Raw genomic sequence first — 19,957 nt, 5'->3', positions numbered from 1 at the left:
ACAGAATATGGGTGATTTCCCTTTTCTTTATATTTTGTTGGCCCCCCCCCAAAAAAAATTTTGTCCTTTGACCGCATATTACTTTGTAATAGCCCCAAAGTGATGTTTTTTAAGCTCACTTTCACATAAATGATTTCATGTTACTTATTTTCTGTGCACAAAGTGGTGAACAAGAGCCCTTCCCCAGGCTGCTGTTACACTTGGTCTCATTTTCTGGCCCTACAATGAGGAAATGGAGGTTCAGGGCTGTCGGTGGCCCCAGAAGCTGGGCAGCCTGCGGACTGCTGGAGCCAGAATTCAAACCTAGCTTCTCGTAAACGAGTGGATCTCCAACCTGGCACATGTCAGAACCATCACACCTGGTCCCATCTCACACTAGTTAAATCTGTCTGGGGTGAGGTCAGGGGGTCAGGAATCTCCCGCGAATTCTGATGCATGCCAGGGCTTAGGCTCTGACCCCAGTTGCCCCAGGGAGGCCAAGAAGGTTGACCAGAAGAACAGGCTGGTTTAGGGAAAGGGTTGGACCTCTCCCTCTGACCCTAGACTTGTCATCTCCCTTCCTAGAGTCTGACTCTGAGCCCTCCCTCCGTGGCCGGGTGTGTCTGTCCCTCTGCAGGTGACCATCGAGGTGGTGGCTGACCCGATGGCTGAGCCCAACAATCGCTGGTCCGAGGGCGCCCCCCGCTGGCTGCCCGCGGAGGAACTCCTCCGGCCCCTATTCTGGGGCTGCTAGGAGGGCAAGGAAGGGAGGACCCGTCTCAAGGGCAGAGCCCCGGGGGCGGGGCGGGGGGGGGGGCGGAAAGAGCAGGAAGAGGAAGAGGACCACCCTCCCGAGGACAGTGAGGGTGAGGACCAGGAGGAGGACAGTGAGGAATACGGTGGAGATGACCAGGAGCCGGGTTTCAGTGGGGCTGCAGGAGGCTGGAAGACTGGGCCTTCGAGGAGCCTGATCGCTATGGTGAGTACCCCCATCTTCACCTCCCTGGCTGCTGCCCCTGGAGGTCCTGAGCGGAAATAAGGGTGACAGCTTCCTGGGCAGGCGCGGTTGTGGAGGTCTTGAGCTTAGACCCTGTACCAACACCATCATCTGCTCAATAGTAACACCCAAGGCTTGCAAAGGCTTTTTTTAAAAAGAAAAACATTTGACTCTCACAATAGCCCTGAGATCCCCTAAGCAAAACAGGCATTTGTTAATAATATATTTATTCACATCTATCAGTTTTCCAACAAATTAAGAAATAATTATAAATCCCACCATTCGATGCATGAGACAGGTGCTCGGGCCAGGTGCACTGGGAGGACCCAGGGGAATCAGGTGGGGGAGGGAAGTGGGAGGGGGGATCGGGATGGGGAATACATGTTGCTCCATGGCTGATTCATGTCAATGTATGACAAAACCCACTGCAATGTTGCGAAGTAATTAGCCTCCAACTAATAAAAATAATTGGAAAAAAAAATAAAACAGATAATTCTAAGACAAAAAATAAATAAATAAATAAATCCCACCACTCACAACTGACCTCATTTTCAGACGGTTTGAGTCTGAATCCGGGTCTGCTGCTTACCAGTTGAGTGACCTTGGGCAAGTTACTTAACCTCCCTGGGCCTTGGTTCCTTCCTCTACAGAATGGGGATGGGCGCAACCCTTACTACATGGAACTAAGTGTAGAAAGTGGTGAGTTAATGCTTTTAAAGTCTAAGTACATAGTAAACAAAGTATTGGCTATTGTTATTTTAGAAAACAACATAACAACACAGACTGTTCAGAAAATATCACCTGAAGCCTGCCCCCCGCCGCCCCCCCGCACCATGACAGGCATTTTTATTTTTGCGTATTGCAGTTCCGGTTTTCCCTGGGTAAGACATGTTTCACACAGTGTTACAGCTCTACTTCCCAGAGCCCTAGTGTCTCATCATTGGTTCAGACTAAGTCATAGCAGGCTTTCCCTGTTTCACCAGAGTCCTGTAAGTTAACAGGCAGAATTTTCATGATTTTCAACATCTCTTCTATTGGTTTTTCTTAGTCACTTGGTGCCAGCCTGTTCAGACTTGCCTGGGAAGTGAGGAGAGGGCCGGGCGTGTGTGTTCAGTACTTCAGGGGTTCCACTAAGAGCCCTGGTGCATTTCAGGTCCCTCAGAGCAGGACCGGGTCACTAACATGAGGAGCGGGGACATTCTTTAATACCCCGAGTGCCAGGGAAGTATTGTCAACTATGGTTTTGATTGACATAAAACTGTAGCTTAAAGATGTCGGGGGACTTTTCCAAGGTCCCCCCAGCAGTGATCAGGTGGCCTCCAGGTAGCTTTGCTCTGTGTTGCTGAGTGGGCATGGAGTGGGTGACTGGGGTTTGTGACACCTCCTGCATTTGCCCGGGTGTTCGCTGCACAGGGGTGCCCAGCTGAGCAGGCGAGTGGGGCTGAAATTCAACCCCTGCTTCATCTGTTAGGGGAGTCCTGGCCCCAGGGCTGTGTTCTCCCGAGGAAGGCGGTGCCTTTTGCTAATTCACACCAGGGTGCCTTGTGGGCTCTGCCCACTCACCCCTGGCTCCCTGCCTTGACCCACACTATCAGCTTCGGGAGGAGTGGAGCCCCTGGTCTCCCTGCAGTGGGAGCCGTGGCGGCCGCAGCCAGCGGAGGACTCTGCGAGTCCCGCGCCTGTGACCTGCCCCCTGCCCTGGTGAGATGAGCCCCAGCGCCTGCAGAGGGAGTGGCTTGCACCCGGGGCTTGGTCCCCAGGGTGTGTGGGTGTCTGAGCCTTGCACAGGGTGGACTCGGGAGAGGGGGAGCCAGGAAGCTCACAAACATGGCAGTCCTGGCCCGTCCCAGGTGCTGTGGGCACCTCGAGCCTAGTGAGGGCTGGCGCGCCCACCGGGGGCACAGACATGCCCTGTGGCACCACCAGCCTGGCCTCCTCTCTTCCCCATGGCATCGAGGACAAGGACCCCTTGGGCCTCCCCAGTGAGGGGTGGCAGCCCCTGGCCCACGATGCTATGGACATGCTGAGCCCAAGTCAGTGTGAGGGGCTAGCCCTGCCTGCTGGGGGTCTGGAGGAGAACCTCTCTCGGAAGGGTGGAACTTCACTGCACCGGCAGGAATAGTGCCTCCCTGGATGCAGAGCACATCTTCCAGCTGCAAGGGACCATAGCACTTCTGAGCCCCACCCCTCACCAGCCCACTGGCCTTTCCCAGCCTGATATTCCTGCTGGGAAGAAGGTCTTGAGCAGGGCCACAGAGCTTGGGAGATCATCCAGAGGAACAGAACAGGACAGGGACCTTCTGGCTTGCTCTCCCTGGTCACTCTTGGATGCTCCTGGCGAGCTCTGTCTGGGGAGCAGGTGCTATCAAAACCGGCCAGGGTGCAGAGGTCCAGGACCCCTCCTTTCCAGCAGCGAGGAGCAGGCCACGCTTTCGCCAGCACACTCCCCATCTGTGTCTCTGGCGCTCACCTGCACCCCGCAAGGAGGCAGGCAGCTGCTAGCAGCCTCCCTGCAGTTGACTCCTGTGCTCCATGCTGCAGAAGCTCGCTGAGCCTGGAAGGGAAGATTCCCAGAAGACTAAGCCTGGTCCCAGCCCTCAAGGGTCTTAGAGGGAAAGACACACAGGCCCAGCACTGCCAAGTGGGCTCCAACGGACAGGAGCAAAGAGGAAGGAGCAGTTTGTTCTCTGCGGTCAGAGAGGCCACATTTCCCAACAGAGGGAGAGGGGAGGAGGGTGGCATAGACAGAGGGGCCGCTGGGGGCCCAGAAGGATAGAGTGAGCCTGAGAAGGGTGAGGTTAAGAACAAGAATGGGCCAGTGAGAGTGGTTAAAACAGGGAAACATTTTCTTACCAGGCGGCTGAAACAGCTGTCCTTGCCCCCCTACCACCCCAGCTCGTTCCCCGAGATTCCAGGATCTTTCCCACCATCCAGCATCTAAAAGTACAAAGGGTAGCTCATCAGGGCTTGCCAGCCCCTTCCTCCAGCCCCTTGGCCCTTGTCCATGCGGTCATAGCCTGTTGCTTCAGCTTGCCTGGATGGTGATGTGTGGTCTCTCCCAACCGTGTTGGCCAGATTGTTCTGCCCCCGGCTCGAGTGTGGGTCCCTCCCCATCTACCCCTAAGGTGCCTCCCAGCCACACCTTTGTATGGCCCTTGAGCCACCTCCACCCCACCCAGGGGCTGACCGGTCCCTCCTTCCTCCCCCTTCGCCTGACTGCTGCAGATATGGGCAGTGGTGAGAAGTGGCTGAACTGCAAGAGTGACTTCCTGGCCAAGTACCTGAAGCCAGGTGCTGCGGGCCCTGCCCAGCTGCCCGTGCGCGTACCCGCTGGAGGCCGTGTCCAGCGCCGTGAGCCCGCGGGACGAGCATCAGGGCCACAGCTTCCGCTGGAGCGACGCCAGCGGCCGCACCAGCGCCTGGACGTGTACCGGCCCACGGCCCACTCTGCCTGCGCTCTCTGCAGCACGCCGGCGGCCCAGCACTGCTGCTAGGACGCGGGCAGCCAGCTGCTGACCCGGGGCAAGGGTGCCGGCGCCCCCGACCTGGTCAGCACCAACGTCTAGCCCGAGCTGCACTTCAAGGTGGACATGCTGCTCTGGATCCCGTGTAAGGCGGACTGCAGCCGCTACCACGTGGTGCGGACCCCCAACAATGGCCGGGCCTGCGCGGACAACCCTCCCGAGGAGGAGTACCTGGCCCAGTTGCAGGAAGCCAAGGAGTACTAACGAGGGGCTGCCGCGCTGGACAACGCTTCCTCGCAGGCCCCCCACCTTTGCCCCACCTCTGCCCAGACCTGGTGAGGCAGGCCTGGAGTCTCGAACCCTGTGCCTGGGAACCTGGCACAGGCAGGTCAGCGCGGTGTGGGGTCAGACGAAGGGTGAGTAAGGGGCCCAGGGTGAGGCCAGAGCCCCGCCCCCCCCCAGGGGCCCAGGGTGAGGCCAGAGCCCCGCCCCCCCCCCCAGGGGCCCAGGGTGAGGCCAGAGCCCCTCCCCTCTCCAGGGGCCCAGGGTGAGGCTGGAACCCCGCCCCCAGGGGCCCAGGGGGAGGTCGGAGCTCCGCCCCCCCGGCCGCGGGGACTGCCGGGAAATGCGTTGTCTGTGGAGAAACTCCCCTCACGCCCGCTGGGAGGCGCTGTCCCAGCCTGACCACCCATTTTCTTCCCTCGGCCTGGGAGCAGGGGTGAGCCGGGCTCTCCACATGCAGCAGTGATTCCGGGAGCCTGCGTTAAGTCCCCCAAAGCCCCAGCCCCGAGGGCCAGCCCTGCCACCCCCGCGGCCCCCCGCCGCCGCCCCCGGGCCAGCTACCTTCCTCGACTCTGAGCGGTGGCACCTGGCCGTCTTGCCCACCCCTGCTGGGAGGGTGGTCATCAGCCCTCTCACGGAGCTGCTTCCCATGGAGGTTCCAGTGGAGACCACCTCAGCCTAGGCCCGAAGGTCCGCGGTGGAGACATAAGTGGATAGGCTGAAGCAGCCAAGACGAAGCAGGATATCCGGGTGGGGCAGGGATCGACCAGTTCTGGGGGCTTACTTTATCCAGCTCACCTCTGTTCTATCCAACTTGTAGGAATGTTGTGGGGCTGGGAGATCACACCGCCCTGACTAAGCACAGGGTCAGGCTTGGGGAGGGCTCGGAACCAATGCAGGACGGATCAGGTGCAGGGTGAGCTGGTAGATCTGTTCTCCGTGTGGGTGTGTAGGTGTGTGTTAGGGGACAGCCCTGGCGTGTGTGTGTGTGTTAGGGGACAGCCCTGGTTTGCAGTGTTTGGGCAATTTCTGTGGTGTAAACATACCCACTGTGGCCCACTTTAAGCTCCCAAGGTGATGTCGCTGAATGCACTGAGCTCAGAGCTGGGAAGAGACGCGTGTGATCAGCTCTGCCAGCACCTCCTGCCTCTTCCCTGCCTCCCCTCACCGTCACCTCCCTCTCCCCTCTGCAGCCACACTGCCTTGCCTTCTGTGGGGTTGAAATGCTGATGTCCCAGTTGTCTCTGTTCACAAAAGCCTCTTAAAGGCTGGTCACTTCCGTTCTAGCCCTTAGACAGCTGCCCTGAAGCTCTCTGGGAACCTCAGCAACAAAGCACTTTGTTTTCTAATTCTGTCTGATAAAGAATTTGAGTCCCCAGTGGAGCAGAGAAATGTAGGGAGCCCTTGCTGACCTATTAAGTCAAGCTTCCCTGGGCTGTGTTTGTAATTACCTAACCCAGCTGGGCTTCCCAGGTGGCGCTAGTGGTAAAGAATCTGCCTGCCAATGCAGGTAAACATAGGAGATGAGAGTTCAATCCCTGGGTCAGGAAGACCCTCTGGAGGAAGGTATGGCAACTCACTCCAGTATTCCTGCCTGGAGAATCCCATGGACAGAGGAGCCTGGCGGGCTACAGTCCATGGGGTTGCAGAGTCGGACATGACTGACGCGACTTAACACACATACAACCCAGCTGGGCAGATAAAGATCCGGGGTGCAGAGCTTACATTGGTTAGGTTATCTTTACTCAGACTCATAAAGGGTTACCTGAGAGGCAAGGAGGAGCTAGCAGGACCTCAGGGGCACATTCAGAGTCCTTTGGTCGGAGAGAGAAATTATATTGACACCAGAGGAAGTGGCCCTACTTCCCCAAGGAACTTGCCGCAAGGGGATCTGATGCAGAGTTGTCCCAAGGACTCCACCTAAAAGATGACCGAGGTGGACCTATACCCTGCCTTAGTTGGTACCCTTACCATACACTCCACTGTCACTCCAGGCATTTGGGGAAGTCACATCAGGAAGCCGGATGAGACAAGATGTGTTCAGAGCCGCTACCTGGAGAAGCTCAGGGAGCCAGATGTTTTCAGTTACCATCACACCTGAAGGTAAGTGTGTTAGTCTGGTCTGGGATCACAATCTAACAACACTGGTGCAACTAGAATATTACAGGATCAAAGAGGGCAGCATCTCAGGTCCCTAGATGGGAGCCAAGTTCATTTCCCTGTCTCTTGAATGGGGAATTTAATAGGATTAGCACCAGGGAAGCCCACGATTAGCTCAGGAACGTTTTAATTATGTTTTAGGAGAAACATAAAAAAAAAAAGAGATACACGAGAGTCTGTTTTCACAGGAAACTAATTCCGCTCCTTTCTAATAAATACACTATCTAAATTTAATCTATACCTAATGCTGATCACATACAAAGAAGATCTTCATGACCCAGGTAATCACGATGGTGTGATCACTCACCTAAAACCAGACATTCTGGAATGCGAAGTCAAGTAGGCCTTAGGATGCATCACTATAAACAAAGCAAGTGGAGGTGATGGAAATCCAGTTGAGCTGTTTCAAATCCTAAAAGATGATGCTGTGAAAGTGCTGCACTCAATTTTCCAGCAAATTTGGAAAACTCAGCAGTGGCCACAGGACTGGAAGAAGTCAGTTTTCATTCCAATCCCAAAGAAAGGCAATGCCAAAGAATGCTCAAACTACTTACACAATTGCTCTCATCTCACACACTAGTAAAGTAATGCTCAAAATTCTCCAAGCCAGGCTTCAGCAATACCTGAACTGAGAACTTCCAGATGTTGAAGCTGGTTTTAGAAAAGGCAGAGGAACCAGAGATCAAATTGCCAACATCCACTGGATCATCAAAAAAGCAAGGGAGTTCCAGAAAAACATCTATTTCTGCTTTACTGACTATGCCAAACCCTTGACTATGTGGATCACAATAAACTGTGGAAAATTCTGAAAGAGATGGGAATACCAGACCACCTGACCTGCCTCTTGAGAAATGTGTATGCAGGTCAGGAAGCAACAGTTAGAACTGGACATGGAACAACAGACTGGTTCCAAATAGGAAAAGGAGTACGTCAAGGCTGAATATTGTCACCCTGCTTATTTAACTTATATGCAGAGTACATCATGAGAAACGCTGGGCTTGAGGAAGCACAAGCTGGAATCAAGATTGCTGAGAGAAATATCAATAACCTCAGATATTTGCAGATGCCACCACCCTTATGGCAGAAAGTTGAAGAAGAACTAAAGAGCCTCTTAATGTAAGTGAAAGAGGAGAGTGAAAAAGTTGACTTAAAGCTCAACATTCAAAAAACTAAGATCATGGCATCTGGTCCTATCACTTCATGGCAAATAGATGGAGAAACAGTGGAAACAGTGGCAGACTTTATATTTTGGGCTCCAAAATCACTGCAGATGGTGACTGCAGCCATGAAATTAAAAGACGCTTGCTCCTTGGAAGAAAACCTATGACCAACCTAGACAGCATATTAAAAAGCAGAGACATTACTTTGCCAACAAAGGTCTGTCTAGTCAAGGCTATGGTTTTTCCAGTAGTTGTGTATGGATGTGAGAGTTGGATTATAAAGAAAGCTGAGTGCAGAAGAATTGATGCTTTTGAACTATGGTGTTGGAGAAGACTCTTGAAAGTCCCTTGGACTGCAAGGAATCCAACCAGTCCATCCTAAAGGAAATCAGTCCTGAATGTTCATTGGAAGGACTGATGCTGAAGCTGAAACTCCAGTACTTTGGCCACATGATGCAAAGAGCTGACTCATTTGAAAAGACCCTGATGCTGGGAATGATTGAAGGCAGGAGGAGAAGGGGACGACAGAGGATGAGATGGTTGGATGGCATCACGGACTCAATGGACATGAGTTTGAGTAGGTTCCGGGAGTTGGTGATGGACAGGGAGGCCTGGCGTGCTGCAGTCCATGGAGTCGCAAAGAGTTGGACACGACTGAGTGACTGAACTGAACTGAATGCAGATCCCCCTCCTGTCTAATATAATTTACCTTGACACTAAAATGCACTATCTAAATTTAATCTATACCTAAAGCTTGGCAATTACGCAGCCCCATTTTAAAATCTGTAATCTAAGTGACACTCTAAATTGCTACCATGTCAAGCCACAGATGAGAGAAACTAAAGAAACAGGGGCTGGAAAGGAGCTTTGAAGGGACTGGGGTGTTGATCAGCTATAAAACAGTGTTTATTCAAACTGTACAAAGGAGAAAGAGACACCGTGCAGGTGGCTGCGGGCTTAGGGAACACCTGTGTGTGAGGAGAAACAGGTGCAGAGGGGTCACTGACCCTGCTAAAGGGAGGATTTTAGGAGTGGCTGGTGTCAAAGCCGGGAGGGGCCCAGGAAATAAAGAGAGGGCCCTCCCCTGCTCTGGTCCAGTGTAGGCCATCCTAGCTCACCTGGCTGTTATTCTTGTCCTGGACCCCGGGAGCCATCTGTGACCACACATCCAGCAAGAACACCACCGCTGTTGCTAACTTAGCTGCCTCGGCCACCTGGATGGCTTTGCCCCCATTTCCCCAACCCTGGGTTACGTTATGAAGGGTCCTAAGCTAGGCAAGACTGGTCACATTGAATTCTAACTAGTGTTTAAAACAACCCCCAGTACAAACCTGCCAGATCCTGCTGATGGTCCTGGTCTCTTGGAAGACAGGATGTTTCAGCTCCTTTGTCTCATTATTCACAAAAGGGACCCAGATGTGCTTCCTTGTTTCCTCCATTACAATTAGATTTTCTTAATATGTTGAAGTGCTCCTCAAAATCCATCCTTGGTATCAGTACCTGGGTATTAAAATGTAAGCTCACAGGCTACACCCCACACCCAGGATGAGTCACTGGGGTAGAAGCCACTCTCTGGCATTTAACAGGTTCCTCTCAGATGGTACTTTAGTTGAGGTGAACCCTTAGCCTAGGATTTGCAATTTGGCCAGTTAACCGGCTTTTTAAAGGATCAATTCCTGCTTAAAGGAAAATATGTGGGCCTGGGAGCCCAAAAGTCAGCAGGTACGGGATCTTCCGAACCTAGAACCTAGGGACCAGACCCAGGTCTTCTGCACTGCAGGCAGATTCTTTACCAGCTGAACTACCAGGGAATCCCCAGGTAACATGCTACCAGGTGCCAGAGCTTCTCCGTTCATCTCTAATGCTCTTGTGAGTGCTAAGTCGATTCAGTCGTGTCTGAGTCTTTATGACCCTATAGACCAGGCTCCTCTGTCCATGGGATTCTCCAGGCAAGAATACAGGAGTGGGTTGCCATGCCCTTCTCCAGGGGATCTTCCCGATCCAGGGATCGAATCCACGTCTCTTAGGTCTCCTGCATTGGCAGGTGGGGTCTTTACAACTGTCACCACCTGGAAAGCCCCTAATGCTCTCATAGTTACCTACTATACCCATTTTACAGATGAGGAAATTTGTCCAATTTGTTAGGTGGTGACATTTACAATTCAAACCCAAGTCCAAAGTTCTGTTTTTAGCTCTGTCATTCTGCTTTTTAGGCTCTGATACCTAACCAGAATGCTGTCAGTGGGACCGAAGTTGTAACAGCATCAGTACTGGGGATGTGAATGTTGCTGAGCTCTCACATGACAGCTACTTTGCCTGGTGCTTTGATTTTTATTAAGGCATTAGTAAACTTTGCTTCAGATTTTTCCTAGGTATTATGGAATTGGTAATTTTCCAGCCAGGTGTGAAAGCGGTCCTTCTTTGTCACCGGTCTCTGTGTTAGAAGGGGGTCCTTTTGTGTTTGTTTTTTTTTTTCCCACACCACATAGCATGTGGTATCTTAGTTCCCTGACTAGGGAACGAACCTGTGCCTCCTGCATTGGAAATGCTGTCTTAACCACTGGACCACCAGGGCAGTTCCACAGAATTCTTGATTTGATTCAAGCTAGAGTCCATGTACTTTATTTTTTATAAAAGTACTTTTTGGACCCCCAGGCAGCAGACATAATGCCCAATTAGACGAAGATTGCTTCAGTCCAGCACTTGTTGAGTAATTCAAGCCAGTGGGCGGGGGGACCTTGGGGGTCTAAATTATCCAGACCAGTACTGACTTTCTGCTTTAATTACATTTTGACCAGCTCATATTGGTAGGATTAGCCTGCAGGCATCCATGCCACTTAATAAAACAGGCAAAAATAGATGAAGCAAATAGCTGTAGCTGCAGGGGATGGTGTCTGGATCAAAAGCTGACTCTCACTGGGGTGGACCCGGGGTGGGGCTTGTCCAGGAAATGACCCTCCCCATGCAGGTAGTTGGGCTTCCAGGTGGTGCTAGTGGTAAAGAACCTGCCTGACAACACAGGACACATGAGACGCAGGTCCGATCTCTGGGTCAGGAAGATACCTTGGGGGAGGGCATGGTGACCCAGTCCAGTATTCTTGCCTGGAGAACTCCCATGGACAGAGAAGCCTGGCGGGCTACAGTCCATAAGGTCGCAAAAAGTTGGGACATGACTAAGCACGCATGCATGTAGGTAGTTTATCTCTACCTGAACACGGCAGCCTGGGCCCCACTAAGGTCAGTAGCACTGACCCCACTTGGTCAGTGCTCAGTAAGCTTGTTTAATGGAACCAGATATTTAAAAATACTCTAACAAGGATTTTCAATTTTTCTTCTCTCTGGGAGTAATAGGTCTGGAATGTCCTACTCCGGGAGGGACGCCCAACATGCTAGAAATGTAGCTGCTTCTTTGTGGGCATGAATGCAATGACAAAGCAGTAGACAAGTTTGGACTTGAGCATTGGCTCTGCAGTTTTCAGTTCTTGTTCCAAACCCCAACTCTGCTAAATTATCTGTGGTAGGATCTGGGGTATCAATTAAGAAATACAAGGAGTAGGTTCTTGTAAAACAGAAATGGTGGTAATCTATCTCACAGGGTGATTGTGGGGGCTAATGAAGCTACTGTAAGGAAACTGCTTAGTGCAGTGTCTGGAAGGTAGAAACTGCTCAATAAACAGAACCTCAGTGAATATAAACACAAGACCCACAGGATGGGGAATCTCTGTCTGCATCTCAAACCAGCGCCTGGTGATCTTTTTGCAAGAGGGTAAGAGGCCATGGGGAGTGGGAGCCCCAGAATGCCACCTCCACCAGCCATGGAGTTTATTGGTACTGCTTACTGCAAAGTATCACCCCCACCCCCGCCAGGCTACATTTCACTGCCCTTTTTTGCGGGTCTTCAGTATGAAAGGACATGAGCTCAGGAATGCTTGCTGGTAAGAAGCAGGCTCCCTTCATGCCTCTTGATTATGTACACTTAGCTAGAAGGAGACAAAACCCTTTTTTTTAATTCAAAACCTTCAGGGGAACTCTTTAATACAGCTACCCCATCAACACAGGTTCCAGACATGCATGTTTTTTAAATTACGTTTATTTAGCGTATGTACACATAAAAGAGAAATCACCCTCTGTTCCCACCCAGCAAACATGCACAAACCCAAGGTATACATGAAGGGACAGGGCCCCAGCCCCAGGTTAGTGGTCGGGATGGTGCAGTCCTGTGAGTCACCAGCCCCGGTCAGGGGAGGGCTGGACTCAAGTGTTGGGCAGGCTGTACCCCCGCTGCGGGGCCTAAAACAAGCGCGCGCCATAGCCAAAGGTCTGTTTGATGCCCTCAAAGTAGTACCGCTGCCAGCCCTGCCTCGTCCTCTCCTCCTCTGGGGCGGGGATGCCTCGGCCCTCCATGGACAGCTCAGTCTCTCCATTCTTATCGATGAAGGTCAACATGATGGTGGCAAAATGCCCTGGGGGAAGGCAGAGGGAGGGAGGTTTCAGATCCAGGGTTTCCATAGGGGCCTGAGGCGAGGGGGGAAAAGAAAGGGTTCTGGAGGCAACGGCATTGAACAAACATGCTTGCTTACCTTCTGGCCAAGATTTAAACCTCCACTTCATCGCAATGTATTTCTCAGGGACCTGAAATAATCAGAGAGGTCAGCCTCTTTTCGATGTTTGCTTTCTCCCGGAAGAACTAATTTTACCTCATGAAGGAAAAAATTATAGGAAGGTGAGAGAGTCCAACTGTAGCATTCCTTTGAAAAACAAAATGAGCTTTTACTGACCCAAGAGATTAAAGTCTTAAATTTTATCTACAGAGCTGGAAAGAAAAAGGCGGGGAGCAGGGAGGGAGGGACACATTATTCTTCTAAGCTGATAAAAGTCTTCCTGGCTAGCAGGAACTCACCAGATCAGTGAATTCTCCAGAGACATTGCCATCTACCAGGTGAAACTTGCCACCTTTGTCTGCTTCTAACATAGCAGGAGCGTGGGTGAAGGCCTGAACGAGCTGCAGAAAAAAAGGAGGTTGGAAGATGTGTGGCTCTCAGGGGGACCGTGGAGAAATGCCAGCTGACACCTGCGTGCCTCAGCTCTCAATTCCAAAGACACTACTCTGCCCAAGAACCAGCTTCAGGTTCTCTTCTGTTCCAGCAGAGACCATGCTTCAACTCAAGTAATTCTAAATCCAGGATGCTAGTACATTGGGTCCATTTACTTTTCTAACATGAATGATTCCAGTTGTTCCCACTTACAGGACCCAAAACTAGTACAAGAAGAAAAAAAAAAGGCAAATCCACTTTGATGAGTGGTGGCTTGAACATTCTTTCCTTTGCCTCTTCGTGAATGAGGAAAGCCTCGTGGTTCCACTCAGCACTTTTCTGCACAATGAGAGGACGTGCACACAACTCTAGTCACCTGGAACGGCAGACGCCAGGAGCTGGAAGGACAGGACTATACTTACCTCTTGGGTGGTAAAAACTCTATAGAGCTCCTCTGGTGATGTCAGGAAGCTTTCTCTAAGGGTGATCTTACAAGTGGGGATTTTGACACCAACAGGTCTGGCCTGGGTTTTTGAAGGAGCAGACTTAGCCTGTGGAAGTGGCAGTGAAACTGTCAGTTTATAGAGTACTGGTGAGACCTCACTTCACAGGGCTGCAGGGACACACCGCCATTCATTCTCACAAACCTTGTCACCGCCAAGGCTAAATTATTACAGGGGGTCAGAGGAGATTTATGTGCAGGCATTTCTGTCAGGAGGGAAACTTTCTCAGCAAACTCTCAATGCCACTCTGGGTGAAAGAGTGATGCTTATTTAAATGCCCACTGCCAAAGGACACACTAAATCATTATGTACTTCTGAAGAGTCCTGTGTAATCCTCAAGCAGAATGTCTATTAAAATAGCTGGAAGCAGCACCCCCAGAATATCCTTCAGAGTGCTGACAAAGGGGCAAGAGGGCTGAAAATCAAGTGCTGAAGCCAAACCAAACAAGCACCAACTCTAGAAAAAAGTTTGTTCTCCCTTCCAATGGGATGAACTCAATCAGTTTCCTGTTAGGTGAAGTCAGTGACCTAAGTAACCTCTGATACTTTGATGAGACCTTTAATATCAAAGGATGAAATGTCCATATATTATTTTAGATGCATATAGGGGAATCTGTGTTCATAACCTCCTCACTGGTGTTAAATGCCAAGAGTTGGACTCTGAAGCCCCTGATGGCTTGATGGCTTCCATTTGCTCTAGGGGTCTGTCATAAATGAATAAAAACCAGGTTAAAGATGGGGCTACAGACAACTACATTCTGTGGACCCTGAAAAGCAGCACCTCTGGCTCGGAGGTTAGGGTGGGAGAAAAAGAGCTGAGATAAAGACTTAAGGAAGAGGCAGTGTCTCAACTCCCTTTCCAGACAGCCTCCCGCCCCACCACGCAGGGATACCGGTTACCTTGCGCTCCTCAGTTTTCAGTGCTGGCGGCCCGGCTGGGTCTACTGACTCTCCATTCACTGTAGGCAAGATCATACCCTGCGTGAACTCTGAAAAGACAAAATCCGGCTCTTGGAAGTTATTTCTCAGTAGCTGAGATTTGGGGCTTCACTGTAGTTCACAAACATGGCTGTCCTAACTCAGGAGGAGGTAATGACAACAGAAGGAGGAGTCTATCCATTTTACGTCTTTCCCTTTGATCCATGCCAGATGGGTACCTGAGTGCATCCTACAGAATGTAGTATGGTCCCTGGGATTACCTGAAACCCCTGACTCAATTAGAAGAAGCACAACTTGTTAAATGTGTGTGAGGTCTACTACAGATGGCAGCCAATGAATGCAGTGGCACTTCCAAAGCCTTCAAAGTGGGGAAGATGATCGCAGCTGCGTATTTAGTCCCCTTCTCCACTCTGCCGTACCTCTGTAGGACAGCCACAGCTGTTAGGGCCTCAGAGCACTGGTTCCCACCTCTACACTGGCTCCCTCTGATGGTCACCATCAGTACTCCGACCCACAGACCATGCCACATGGCCAAAGCTGGAGTTCTGGGGGACAGCTGAGAGGACTGCTATTCACCTAAGCCTGAGAAGAGTCCAGGACTGTGCTCAAGTGCTCAGTCTGGAGATTCCGGGTCTTTAGATCAGTGAGTCCAACAGAAATACCACCTCAGCCTTAAATGGAACATTAAATTTTCTAGTAACCACCCCAAACCGTTAAAACGGACAGGTGAAATTAATTTTGACCACATTTAGCCTAATATATCCATTCTACCATTTGTGTGCCGTCAATATCAAATAATTGAGATATTCCTCTTTTTAAAAAAATACCAAGTCTTCAAAATTTATTGCATATTTTATACTCACAGCACATCTCAATTTGGACTGCCACATTTCACGTCCTCAACAGCCAATGCACTAGACAATACATCTCTAAATCTTTCCCTTATTCAAACTTTACAGACTGATTTCAAGATGAAATAAGCCTCCTCTGCCCAAATTTCTACTCCTTTACTAAAGAGAGAACTGTCAAGCCCCTTAATTAGCATCTGACAGATGGAAAACTATCTTCTCAAGGCACTCATAACTATTCAAAGGATACCTGTTTTGAGGGTGCTGATGTAAATTCCCATTGCTTCTCTTAGAAGTTTCACCCCTTCTTCCTTCATTAAGGCCACGAGATCTGTGTCAGGCTCATCTTTGGCAAGGCTCACACTAATCTGAATGAAAGATCAGAAGCAGGTGGTGAACAGCTTGAGAGGCACCCAACTGGAGGATGCAGGTGCTGAGTGGTCAGCTGACTGCTGACGTCTGCAGAGGAAATGCACGACGGCGAGGTACTCGCACAATCCCCGCGAGCGTTTCTCCTCAAGGTCTCTCTGCCACCTACTGCCAAGACAAAAGTGGTTAATGTTACAGCTCTCACCCCTCACCAGAGCAAAGTAACTGAATAAGCATCAACTGCTCGGGAAGCTAATGGCACCACAGACCCAGAAAGTCGTCTGCAGACCGGGGTTCTGAATGCTTAGGCCAAGCCTGGTCTGTAATCTTGAATGACAGGTCATTTTTCTCATCTGAGAATAAGAGGATGTGGAAGACTCAGACAGATGAGGAATTAGAAAACACAAACCTCCACTTCATCCACGCTATTTTCATCAGACAAATTGGGGATCTCCACATGGCCCTTGTACTGCACTCCAGACTTGGAGGTACCTGTCAAAAGTAACAGTATTATCAGTCTCCTACTCTCCAGGCTAAGTCTCCTGCTCCGGACGCCTAACCACTATTTTGCTTATGCTTCTTTTGGACACTGAACCCACCTTCTTTATTCTGAGAGAAGGTGGCTGCCACACCAGATGCAGCCATTGCCCCCCTCCCTGAAATGTCTTTTCTCATCAGATTTCTGGGGATAACTGTGTTACCAGTGTGAGACTAACAGCTACGTCAATTCAGCATTAGCATGGACTCTGCTGAGGATGTGGGTTAATAGCTAATACTGGCAGTTTTGCTAAAACGCTTGTTTTGAAAATACAAATTTGTTCCAATACTATACGTATATTAAGTGACGATTTGATTGTAACACGAATTTCATATTTGGTTATATGCACTTTCATCCACAAAGAAACCTAAAGAGAGCTGTATAGGAAAACACAAAACACACGTCTCAGCGTTTATCTGACAGTGACCTCAGTTTACCACGTGTCAGGAGCTACGCCACCCACGACCGGTGTTATGATGCTCCTTCTGATTTCCTACGACTCTCCTTCCAGCACCTCAAAACAAGCCACGTCCCTCCGTGCTCCTGATGCCCACTTTCACAAGCAAACCTCAGGTTTTGGTCAAGGTAAAGCACGATATTTGTCAAATGATTTATGTATTTCTTATGATTTAATATGTGTAAACTGTGCCACCAATTTTTACATTCTTAAATTTAAAAAAATATCACTGATGAAGCTTTTGAGTATTCTGTCATGTCCCTAACCCCATCTTCCCTACAAGCCCTGTGGTTTTTGTTAGAAGATTCTGCATAGTGTGGTGAATTTTAGAAACACGTGTCACGTTATTAGCAGAACTGACTGTATTTCAAAGTTAACATGTATTTATCTTTACCTCTCTAGGCCTCAGTTTCTCCATCTATAAAAAGGAGGCTGGGAAAGACGACACCTATGGTCTCTTCCAGACTGCTACGTTTTAATTAAAAAAAAAGACAAAAATACATTGTGCCTCTTTGTGACCACTCACTTGAGAAGAGTTTCCAGGTTTTGCCCCGTACATGTACTCTTTTAACTCTACCGTCTTTCCTTCCTGTCAGGACCATCCAAGGATGGCCCCAATTCTGTCCTAATATCCTCACAAAAGAGACATTAAGCTAGAGAATAAAACTGGCCCGTTATAATCACATGCAAGTAGCATTACCACAGCACTCTAAACTATTAGGTTCACACTGGAATTAAAAAAACAAAAGCCAAAAACTCCCATAGCCTACTTTCAAGTCATCCAAGAGGCAGAAATAGCTAGTCTGAAAAAATGTCAACATTGTATGCTCCCAAACAGGACAAGGCCCAAAGATTCAGCAGCCCAGTTGCTACATCAGTAGAGACTTGTGAGACCCACAGAGAGGAAACCCATTTAGTGTCCTGCAGAAATGGACAGAAAAATTTAAACATTCGATACTGCTTCCTATAGGACTCTAAAGCAGCACTATCTCCCTCGAAGAAAGCTCATAACCTCTCAAAACCTGTTCTCCCTGGCTCCTGAACAGGTCAATCAAAATGCCGTTAACCCCTATCCTAAAAGCCGAGCACAGACTTACCTGTCCAGTTTAGTTTGATGCTCCACTCGTAAAAGAAGATAAGTTTGCCTTTGCGATTGTTAATAGATGCCTCTCCATCAAGCTTACTCACTTCTGTCACCTCACACTTGCCTTCCTCATTTTGCACACGGACAGCCAGGAACAGTGTTTTCAGCTTATCTGTGGACCAGTTCGAAGCATCCCTCTCTGTCCTGCAAAACAAACAGAGCTATGGACCAGCAGCGAATGAAGGATACACTGCTTGCTCTATGCAAGAGCACCCAAGGCTACAGGAGGCTGGAAAAGAACCCAAAACCCTCAGCCCCACTCCACCATGTCTACAAACGCGCTTAGGAAGACCAGGAGTCCTATACTGTCAATAAGGACTACTGCTGTATGGCATGGTTTCAAACTTAATGGAAAATTCTCCTTTCCTCTCTCAGCATGATGGTGCTGGAGTCAGTACTGAATACTTTAACATGGCGCCCCCGTCTGACCAAATGGAAAACTGTGCGCTTCTGAGGTCAGGAGCACACAAGGGGGTTACGGTACGCAGTGAGCCAAAAGGTCCAGTTAAGAATAAACCAATAATCTTGATCTCATTAGCGCAGTGTTTTGACCTATATCAAATTCACGCTGTGTTATAAATTTTTTGCCCTTCAAATGGCCCTGAAAACAATGAAAGTCCCGGGTTTCAAAACAAACAAAAATTAAAGTCAACCCATTCTATGTTAAGAGGAGAGGAAGCAGGCTGAAATACAAAGGAAAACTATCTACCTTCTAACTTTCTAACTAGTAGAGAAAACAACAGTAAGATGAGCTGCAACAAAGTAAAACTACAGTTTACATACAAAGTTCAGTGGACTCAGAAAGAATAAAAAATATTACTTGCAGAAGATTTCATTAAAGAGAGTAGGCTTTTAAGAGTAGCTGGATTATAAACCATGATTGCCCGGCAACCAGCGGCAGTCCCTGGAGCGACGATACAACCAACTTAACAGTTCCGGGTGAGAGGCCACGGCGCCTTGGAGCATCACTCAGCTCTGAGCACCTGCACAACACGTTCTAAGACCTGGCTTTCTGGAGTGAGGCTGCGATCCCTTATGACTGACTTTTAATTCCACCCGAAAGCCGAAAAAATAGTAACTCCAACCCTCTCGAGCCTAACATTGCAATCTCTCAACACTATACACGGCAGTTTTGGGTCTCAATGACGCCTCCGGCCACGTGTGAGAAGCATCTCTCCGCTCAGGCTGAATGCAGCAGCCGAGGGGAGGGTTAAGTCCTCCTATGGAACCCCCCTCGTCTGGAATGCAGCCTTCTACGTCTTCCCCCGACCCCAACCCCGGGCCTCCCCTCCACCCAATGAAACGGAGGTCAGAGGCTGGAGGGGCTTGCGACTTACGGACCCCGGGAGACAGGAAGGACCCACGCCCATCTCCTGGCAGGCAGGGTTGCCTCGACCCCAGCAGTGTCCCGGCTAAGGTTCCAGAGCCCACCCCCCCGCAGCCCCCGGCCCGGCCGCGGCCTGGCCCGCTGGCCCTCACCAATGCCAGTTGTTGACGTTGGTGGCGTCCGCCCGCTCCTCCACGATCCAGCGTGGGTCTCCCTCACCCCACTTGGCCATCGGCTCTCCTATCGCACCGCCAACAGCTCCCGAGCAGCCACAGCCACAGCCTCAGGACAGCCCGGTCGCGGCCGCCCGGCAGCGCCTGGAAACTACTAGAAGAAGCTGCAAGATCCTCCTGGCTTGCTTTTCCCTCCACCCCCCCCCCGGCCCTCCCCGCCTTGACTTCCGGCTCCGCCTCCCTCCCGCCGGGTACGTCGGCTGCCCCTCGCCGGACCTTCGTTTCTGTCTGTTCTAAGGAATCCTTCACACTCCTTCGAGTTATGCCCTGAAAGGCCCGAAAGGCGACAGCTCACACGACCATTCCTCACCCACAGAGACACACAGGACACGTTTCATTGTTTCCCTAAACCCTTCATCGGCCCTGCTTGGCCTCACGGGAGTTGTAGTCTTGTCGAGTGACCCACGGGATAACCTCGGAAGGTCGAGCTGAAAGGAGAGGAAACGGGCTTAGGCACGAGGCGCTGGGGATTCTGGGAGTTGTAGTCAAGAGGCAGCCGCGGCCTGTCCGGGCAGAGCCTGATT

General features: G+C 50.4%; 1 protein-coding gene and 1 pseudogene across 3 annotated transcripts; one reads left to right on the top strand and one right to left on the bottom strand.

Moving 5' to 3' along the window:
• Window positions 1-232: 232 nt before the first annotated feature.
• On the top strand, window positions 233-17,180 carry LOC122444324 (annotated as a pseudogene).
• AHSA1 (activator of HSP90 ATPase activity 1) lies at window positions 12,115-19,858 on the bottom strand. Of its 3 annotated transcripts, XM_043472654.1 has the most exons (10): window positions 19,744-19,858; window positions 19,353-19,527; window positions 17,827-18,017; window positions 16,144-16,226; window positions 15,616-15,733; window positions 14,479-14,567; window positions 13,498-13,626; window positions 12,943-13,044; window positions 12,623-12,674; window positions 12,115-12,505 (listed from the first exon to the last, which is right to left on the bottom strand). In XM_043472654.1, the coding sequence occupies exons 2-10, from the start codon at window positions 19,430-19,432 to the stop codon at window positions 12,333-12,335; spliced, it is 1,017 nt and encodes a 338-aa protein (XP_043328589.1). In that variant the 5' UTR covers window positions 19,433-19,527; window positions 19,744-19,858; the 3' UTR covers window positions 12,115-12,332. The 3 variants fall into 3 exon arrangements, with proteins under 3 accessions (XP_043328589.1, XP_043328588.1, XP_043328590.1); XM_043472653.1 differs by lacking the exon at window positions 19,744-19,858 and having other exon boundaries at window positions 19,353-19,592; XM_043472655.1 differs by lacking the exons at window positions 13,498-13,626; window positions 19,744-19,858 and having other exon boundaries at window positions 19,353-19,593.
• Between the last annotated feature and the right edge of the window lie 99 nt (window positions 19,859-19,957).

The sequence above is a fragment of the Cervus canadensis genome, chromosome 6, assembly GCF_019320065.1.
Source record: "Cervus canadensis isolate Bull #8, Minnesota chromosome 6, ASM1932006v1, whole genome shotgun sequence".
Taxonomy (NCBI): domain Eukaryota; kingdom Metazoa; phylum Chordata; class Mammalia; order Artiodactyla; family Cervidae; genus Cervus; species Cervus canadensis.
Note: the sequence above shows the minus strand (reverse complement) of the source record. Positions and strands in the feature narration are given on the sequence as shown.

Excerpts from the sequence above, each read along its gene's own strand:
- AHSA1 (XM_043472654.1), bottom strand. The coding sequence starts at position 19,432 with ATGGCCAAGTGGGGTGAGGGAGACCCACGCTGGATCGTGGAGGAGCGG. Across the intron at positions 15,734-16,143 it reads ATAGCGTGGATGAAGTGGAG|ATTAGTGTGAGCCTTGCCAA; the intron begins GTTTGTGTTTTC and ends TCTTTCATTCAG. Across the intron at positions 13,045-13,497 it reads GAGTTTTTACCACCCAAGAG|CTCGTTCAGGCCTTCACCCA; the intron begins GTAAGTATAGTC and ends TTTTTTCTGCAG.